This window comes from Antrostomus carolinensis, unplaced genomic scaffold (assembly GCF_000700745.2).
Source record: "Antrostomus carolinensis isolate BGI_N321 unplaced genomic scaffold, ASM70074v2 scaffold42866, whole genome shotgun sequence".
Taxonomy (NCBI): domain Eukaryota; kingdom Metazoa; phylum Chordata; class Aves; order Caprimulgiformes; family Caprimulgidae; genus Antrostomus; species Antrostomus carolinensis.
Genome location: NW_010320561.1, coordinates 2950 through 10390, shown reverse-complemented (window position 1 = coordinate 10390; position 7441 = coordinate 2950). Strand labels below are relative to the sequence as shown.

Here is a 7441-nt window from a genome sequence, read left to right as displayed (position 1 = left end):
GGCCACACTGAGGCCTTGGCACTTGCTCGGACACCGGTGTCGAGTCTCCTGCCATGCTCACCCCTGCACCCGTGTCCTGTGGCTCCCGAAAGCTCCCCTCACCCTCCCACCCCGGCTGTAGAACTGAGAGACTCCCACCCTCTGTCATCTCCCCCACCACCTGTGACTTGACCTAAAATGGCCCTGCTCAAAAAGGGTTGTGGCTTCCCAAACAAAATGCCCTTCGGCAATCCCGTGCCTTTTCCGGAGCCAAAGACCTGGAACCTGCTGCTTATTCCTGAATACCTCTGAGTCCTGGTGCTGGCTTGCAGAATTGAGTCTTGATTCTGCGGTAGACTCTGCCCTAACCACCACTGACAAACCGGCCCTTCCCTACAGCTCGTACAGCTTCTGCTCCTGTCGACAGTCTTGCTTTAAGCTCGCTTCCTTGCTAGTGATACAAGCTGTGGGGAACGAAACCTGCTTTGAGTTTCCTGAGATGCAACCGTTTTTGAAATGGCCGTGTCTGTGTGTGACACTGAATGTGATGTAGTTGCTTGTTCTGTGGGAGTGAGCAGATTCCCTCTGCAGAGCTGGCAGTCGAACTCTGGAGCTAACAGGCAGCTCTTTGGAGTGACAGAAACTTGGGCTGGTATGAGGGAACCTAAGATCCTGCTAAAGTCTGACCATGAATCCCAAAGTTAGCAGAGCAGCGTTAGCAGTCTTCTCAGCACAAATGTGCCAGCTGATAGAGAGCTCCAACAGAACCTTCTTCCAGTGGAATTTGGGTAGGAAGGAAAGCAAAATGCCCAACAGCCCTGTGCAAAAACTGTTCCTTCCAGGAACTGGAGGTTGGGAGGAAGGGTAGGGACTGTAGTGCCACCAGGGCTGTGTAGCGGTGCTGCTACTGGCAGCTGTTTTCTCAGACTGCCTCCTACAAGTAGAAATGCCTGAGTCATCTTATGTTGCATAATTTACAGCTGCTTGGCACATGAAGGCCCAGGACCTTCTGGAGTCAGAACCTTTGGTTCTGCCTGTTCTCCCTGGAGTAAATCCAACTAAACTCTTGGGCTGCATCAGACGATGCAGGTATTGCTTTCATACAGTCTTGTTTGCTACCCCTCACCAAAGAGGGTCTTGAGTGCCACCCGTTACCTTACCTGGAGGTCTCTAAATCTGCTCAGATTCTGGGAGGTGTTGATGCAGCGAGTGCTGTAGCGGCTCATCAAAGCAGAGAGCCCTACTCTTGTAACTGCCCTTCGCAGTGTGACCTTTTCCATTGCTCACTGAGCACTTGGCTCTGCTGGAGCTGCACCCATTGTAGGAACAGCAAGAGGCTCAAAACCACCCAGAGCATGTGGCAGTGATCCTGCTCATGGTGGGAGCAGCTGCAGGGTCAGCACTGGGTATTGCTGGGTGCAGTCAGGCCCTGGTTTTTGAGTCTCCCATGCTGGTATCATCAGTTCTGGTAGGAGACTGATTGCAAAGGTAAGTGACAGCTATGATAGAGACAAGGAGCTGTGGGTTTTGGTAGCTGTTTGCACTGAAGATTCTTGGGCAGGCACGTGGCCTCTGGAATATGACGTGTTAACTTCAGTTGAATTATTTACAAATGCAGGTCCAGACATCAAAACTCAGGTCACTGGTGTTTCTGGCAAGCTGATCCTCACCTGTAACATGTCTGCGCCATATCCTGCCATCGAAGGTCACGAATGGATGCACGGAGACAAGGTTCTTCAAACAGACACAGAGTCAAGTGCTTTCACCGCTTACACGTGAGTGTCAGGGACGAGGTCAGATAAGAATCTGAACACGGGGGACAGGCTTTCTACCAGCTGCAGTTAATGTTTCCTATCAGCTGAGGCCGAAGCTAAGTGCTTACAGTCATGCTGAAATTGTAGGCTTTTAAACTTCAGAAGGTAAGATGAGCTAAGCAAGGTTTGGGTAAGGCCCAACATTTTCTCCTTTGTGGAGAGGAGGGCTCAAAAAGGAGGAGGAAAGGAAAGTTATAGCCACAAGTATCCTCTTAGTAAGAGAAGTTCTGCTGCTTCATGTTTTTATGCAGGTGTTCAGCTGGGCTCGGTTGGTTTGTCAGGTGTAAGGTGTGGTGTGGCTGGGGCTGCTGCCTGCCTTGTATCTGCACCACTGACATCAGGGTGCTGGAGCTGTTTTCCCAGAGCTTTGAGGGACCCCTGCTCTGGGCAGGGTGTCAGCTCCCTGCTCCCCAGGGGCCATGTGTGGAATGAGAGAGAGTCCAGCGCATGTTGTCTCTGCCTTTGGGTTTTATGTACCTTTCCAAAGTCCAACTGTTCTTACAGAACAAGCTGGGAAGTTGCCTGCAAGCCGTGGCCCGTGCTCAGAAAGGGTTTGCAGGGTGTAGCTGAGCAGAAGCAGGAATACCAGCCGTATTGTAACAGTGCAGTGAGCTTTCCTTTTCGATTACAGTCAGGCCTGGCTGGCACTGACCCAGCAGCTGTAGAGGCATCATGTCCTTTTGTATGGCAGTGCCGACGTGCCTGTCTCCCCATAGCAACAGGGAGCTGAACAAGGATTAAAGTATTTATAACCCAGCCTCCCTCGCGTGACCTCAATTCCTTAGGCGAGTGGTTTTTGGAAGTGGGAAGCGCCGTGCACAGCAGAACTGACAAACAGCCTGTTGTCCCAGTGCAACCACGGGACTGAAACTTTGCCTGCCCCTTCCCTCAAATGGGTATTACTGAGCTGCAGAATGAGGTGTTTGTTGCAGTGCAGCATAATCCACTAAATCTCATTGCAGCAGCTTTACAAAAAGGGAAATGAGAGTGTTCTCCATCCGCTTGGATCAATGCAGAGTCACCCAGTCTGGGTGTTTCTTTGCCATGTGTTTCAATGGCCTTTCCTGCATAGAAATAGTAACTTTCCTCTGAATCTGCTGTGCTAAGCTCCTTGCCTGTCTCTTTTAGGGGTGAACTGCAGGGCTGATGTCTTGCATGAGGTGTGTGGCCGTGTCCTGGGTTGTGCTAACTAGAAGGTTCTCTTGCTGCACTTCAGATTCTGTTGGTTTTACTCAGTAGGGTCTGACTTTTAATGGGGCTGTGGTTGGTGTGGGAGAGGGAAGAGCACAGATTTGGCCACTTCTGAAGCATGCACATGGCACTGCACCTGCTGACGGTGTCATGTTGTCCTAATGCTTCTGCTTTTCTTCATCCCTTATCAGCTAACACTCCAGGTCTTTATTTTTTTTTTAATTTCATAGAGGCCTTGATGGCAAGAGTTCTGTGGGTTAGGGGGTGAAAGCTCTTATGCTTTCGGGATTCAGAACATGAGGTCTCAGTGATCGCTGACTGACAGACCCGTGTTAGACTTGATGCATGTGAAATCATCCTCTGCCATCCTCGGTGTGTGAGGGGAGGAGGGTGGAGAGTTGGGCTGCAGAAAGTACACGGTGCAGTGTAAATCCTGGTGCTGATATGGGAGGAATTGCCTGTGGAGGAGATTGCTGATGCTTATGTGTGTCTGTGGGTTTGGGGTTTGTTGTCTGTGGGTAAGTCAATTGTGCTGAATGCTTATCTAACATGCTGGTTGTTTTGTAGCATTGAGGGGAAGATGGAAGAGCACTCTGGTGTCTATGAATGTGTCTACAAAGCAAACCCGGTGATAAAAGGACAAGTGAATATTTCAGGTAATGAAGAGTTGTGGGTGACTTGGTCTGATTCTGGCTAGGTGGACTGCAGGGGGTACAAATCTTCCTGTTTTGTATAATGAGGTGTCTGACTTTCTTTTTCTCTTCCTGTAGTTCCACCCCAAGTGATGGCATACAAGAAGTCTGAGCATGGGAATGAGGGGGACACAGGTGTGCTAACCTGCAAGAATCCCTCTTTTCCACCTGTCAGCACTTGGATCTGGTACAAAAATGGCCAAGAGGTAAGTGCTGTGGTTTGCTCTTTCTCCCTTTCTGCCTGCCCTGCTTCCCAGCAAAGAGGTGGAGGACCTTGTCCTGTCAGAATTAGCTACTGAGGAGCAGCCTCCTCAATGCCAGGGCAAGGAGGACTCCTGTAGTGGTAGGACCATGGGTGGTAAGTGAGCAGCTTTCCTCATGTCAGTGCTGCCCTGAGAGCCTGTCTCTCCTTCTCCCTCCCTCCAGCACATCGTCAATGGTTCTGGGCGATACATTATCAAGTCCAGTGGCAACAAGACAGAGTTACGCATTCTCAAACTGGATATTGAGGAGGACACAGGTGACTACCACTGCAATGCCAGCAACTCCTACGGCTTTGGTGGTGCTACTGTAAACCTGCGTATACGCAGCCGCCTGGCAGCACTCTGGCCCTTCCTGGGTATTGTGGCAGAAGTCCTCGTTCTTGTCACCATCATCTTCATCTATGAGAAGAGGAGGAAGCCAGATGAGGTTCTTGATGGTAAGAGATGCCTGGAGTTAAATGTTTCTGAGGAGAACAAGTAACTTGGGTGCAGGCAAAATGTTGTCCTAGAGAACTTGGAGTTCCCTTTGTCAGGTGGGCATTCGTTTGAGGGCTGCTTCTCAGAGCACTTCTTGTCAAACCGGGGTGGTCTTTACCAGGCTACTTAAGCTGTGAAGCTGCAAGTAATTGCTCTGTTTCTGCCAGTCCTTCAGCAAGCTGTGCTTTGGATCTGGAGTGAGATAAGGTTCAGCACAGGTTAGTCTGACCCTTTCTCACCAGTTTCTCTTCATTTTGCTCAAGTTTTTCACCAGGATTGGGTTTTCTTTGGCAGTTAACATTCTGGAGAAGCTGATTTGTGAATAGGTAGTAGAGCTCTTTCTGGTGTTGCAAAATCAGGGGAGTGTGTCAGTGGCTCCTTAAGACCAGGCTCAGCTTAATTCAGATTCAGTTCATGCATCTGTTTTGGGTCCTCAGGTCCACACATCCTGACTCCTGGGGACTTCCTCAGAACCTAGTGCTATCTTTAACCTGTTCTGGAAATAACAGCTCCTCCCTTTCCTTATCAGTAAGGATCTGCATTGTGTTAGCCCAGCCACCCCTCCCTTATCTGATCCAGTTAACAATGAAGTGTAAACACTTGGTATCCTTCCTGCTTGCTGGGTCAGGCCCCTTAGCCCCAGGGAACAGCACAGCTGGGCTGAGCGGTGTGGGGTGAAGCAGAGGGACTAAAACTAAATATCCCTCCCCTGACTGCAGGGCTTGGGGAGTTGACTCAAGGTAGTTTTACCAGCAGATGCTTTACCCTCAGATGTTCTTGACTGGAAGGCAGATGTCTTCTTAAGGATGTAACTGCATCTTCCAGCAAAAAAACTGCAGCCTGTGTGTGAGTGATCTGGCTTCTGATGACATCAGCCTGGTCCAGATCGTGTGCTGACCTGTCAGAGCTCTAGCAGATGCTTTGACAGACGAAGGCAAGGCACGTATACGGAAATGTCCTGATGTTCCTTGGCCAGAGCTCTTCAGCTCAGGTTCCCAAGTGCTTGTGGATGAGATTAGTGTTGTACCTGTTGGACAGGCATACGCAGCTTTACACTTTCCTGGTGTTAAGTGGTTGTCTCTCTCCAGAAGTCTTTGTAGCTTTGCCCCTCTTGAGAGGAGGTAACAGTAAGGCGCTGCTGAGCCAGCTCAGACCAGTGCTGGTCCTCATGGTACATGGTTGTGAATTGGCTGCTTCTCATTGCCTGAGATGAGGAGAGTCTGGCTTGTGTATGGTGTGATATCCTTGCTGGTGTTGCCTTTCCACTCTTCCCTTCTCTGCTGCTGGGTGCCACCTCAAATGGTAAGTTGAAGATGGTTCCAGCCCTGTTTCTGCATCCATCCTCTCACCAGCTGTATGCAGATCTTGGTGGCCAAGGCAGTCCCAGTGCTGCTTGGTGCTGTTTGAGGGGAGCCTGGACTGTGTGAAGAAATGATGGGGACCTGTCTGCTGGAAGGTGGCAGGTTGCAAGGAGCTGGTGAAAGGCCCCAGGACTTGGCACATGTGGGCAGAGATATTTCCTTAGCTGTGTCTCTCAGTGTAGCAAGAATGTGGTGTGCAGTGTGTTTATTTTGATTCACTAAATACATGGGGAGAAATAAAGGCAAACTGCTGCTGATGCTGAAAGCTTCGATCCCGAAATGTCCTGTTTGGATTCCCCTTTACTTGCTGTGGAAATCTGTGCTCAGATCTGGGAGCCAGTGGAATTAATTGGTGGAGCTGAAGGGGTGAGAGCAGAGGTGGATGAGGGGAAGCTGGGCTGTCTTGCTGGGTGCATCTGTGACTCTTTTCCAGTTTTTAAGTGCTGGGGGTGGGAAGAGTGGCTGGTGTGATGAGGATACACAGGGTGCCAATGTTAAACCAGTCAGCAGTGCTGGTTCAGAGGCTGCCCGGGGGCTTCCCTGTGTAATTCCACTTCTGTAGCCTCCTGGGGTGGTCTCAGGTGTGCCTCTGGATTAATGAGGTGCCAGACCTGACCTCTGCTGATTGATGGGGTGATGCTGGTGACTTGGTTATCCTGTGAGCCAAGCCTACCCTCTGCCAACAGAAGCAACAGGGATGCATAACAGGAGCTTAAGCCTAAGTTTGTGCCTTGTCTGAGCTTAGACAAGAAGCAGCTTAAAGCTCACACGGGGGTAGTAGCATTTGGGAAGAAGTTGCCCCCTGTTCTGCCAGGCCCTGGCGAAACAGGAGCCCTGGGGGTGAGGTGACCTTCTGGGTTCAGTCCTCTGTGCCTGCAGGAGAACCCAGTGTATCCAGTAGCCTGTCTGGAATGACAGTCCCCAGAGTTTTAAGAGGTGACAGAGATCGCTTCTTATATGTTTTTCCCTGACACTGTTCTTTATTTCTTCCTATGCTGCCCTGAATGTGAAGATGATGATGGAGGTTCTGCACCGCTGTGAGTACTTTGCTTTTTCCTGTTTAGCCAGATTTGTAGTGGCAGGTCACATCCATCCAGGGAATCTGCTCTGAATTATAAAAGCTAACTGGGCTGGGAATAACACACCAGCTTGCTGGGCAGGAGACTTTCCCTCCCCACAGTTCATTTAATGTGGCCTGTCTGTAAACCACATAGAACTGGGGATGGCACAAGTGTCTCCAGAACTGACACTGTTCTGGTAACTACTCCTCTTGCCTTATCTCGACCATCTATTTGGACCTGAATTTGATCAGTGGGTAGGGTGGGGGAGGGGGGCTTTGTGCTTTTTCTTTCCTCACTGCCCCTTTTCTCTTTCCAGGAAAAGCAATGCCACAAACCACAAGGACAAGAACGTCCGCCAGAGAAATGCTAACTGAGAGCAGGGGCCAGGTGAGTGCCCTTCCCGAGGCTGCCTGTCTGCACCTGTAACCTGGCCCGAGCTGCTCGGGGGTCTGGCCCAGCTGCAGTATCTGTGTCTGCAGAGGGTCTCTGGAAGAAGCAGGAGCATCCTCAATGCAGGCAGAGGCTCTTCTGGCCCAACATACTGTGGGATCTGGGGAGAGGGGTGGGAAGTGTTGCTGTGAAGTTCAGGCACAGACCATTAGA

General features: G+C 50.5%; 1 protein-coding gene across 1 annotated transcript in view; it reads left to right on the top strand.

Annotated features, from left to right (window-relative positions):
• The window catches only part of BSG (basigin (Ok blood group)), a gene marked incomplete at its 5' end in the record, with an annotated part of 7560 nt that extends 348 nt beyond the window's left edge, over window positions 1-7212 (top strand). The window contains 6 exons of the mRNA XM_029085355.1: window positions 1578-1754; window positions 3552-3640; window positions 3755-3882; window positions 4103-4376; window positions 6790-6814; window positions 7155-7212. Coding sequence (XP_028941188.1) covers window positions 1578-1754; window positions 3552-3640; window positions 3755-3882; window positions 4103-4376; window positions 6790-6814; window positions 7155-7212 — 751 coding nt within the window. The remainder of the gene's footprint in view (window positions 1-1577; window positions 1755-3551; window positions 3641-3754; window positions 3883-4102; window positions 4377-6789; window positions 6815-7154) is intronic.
• Window positions 7213-7441: the final 229 nt, after the last annotated feature.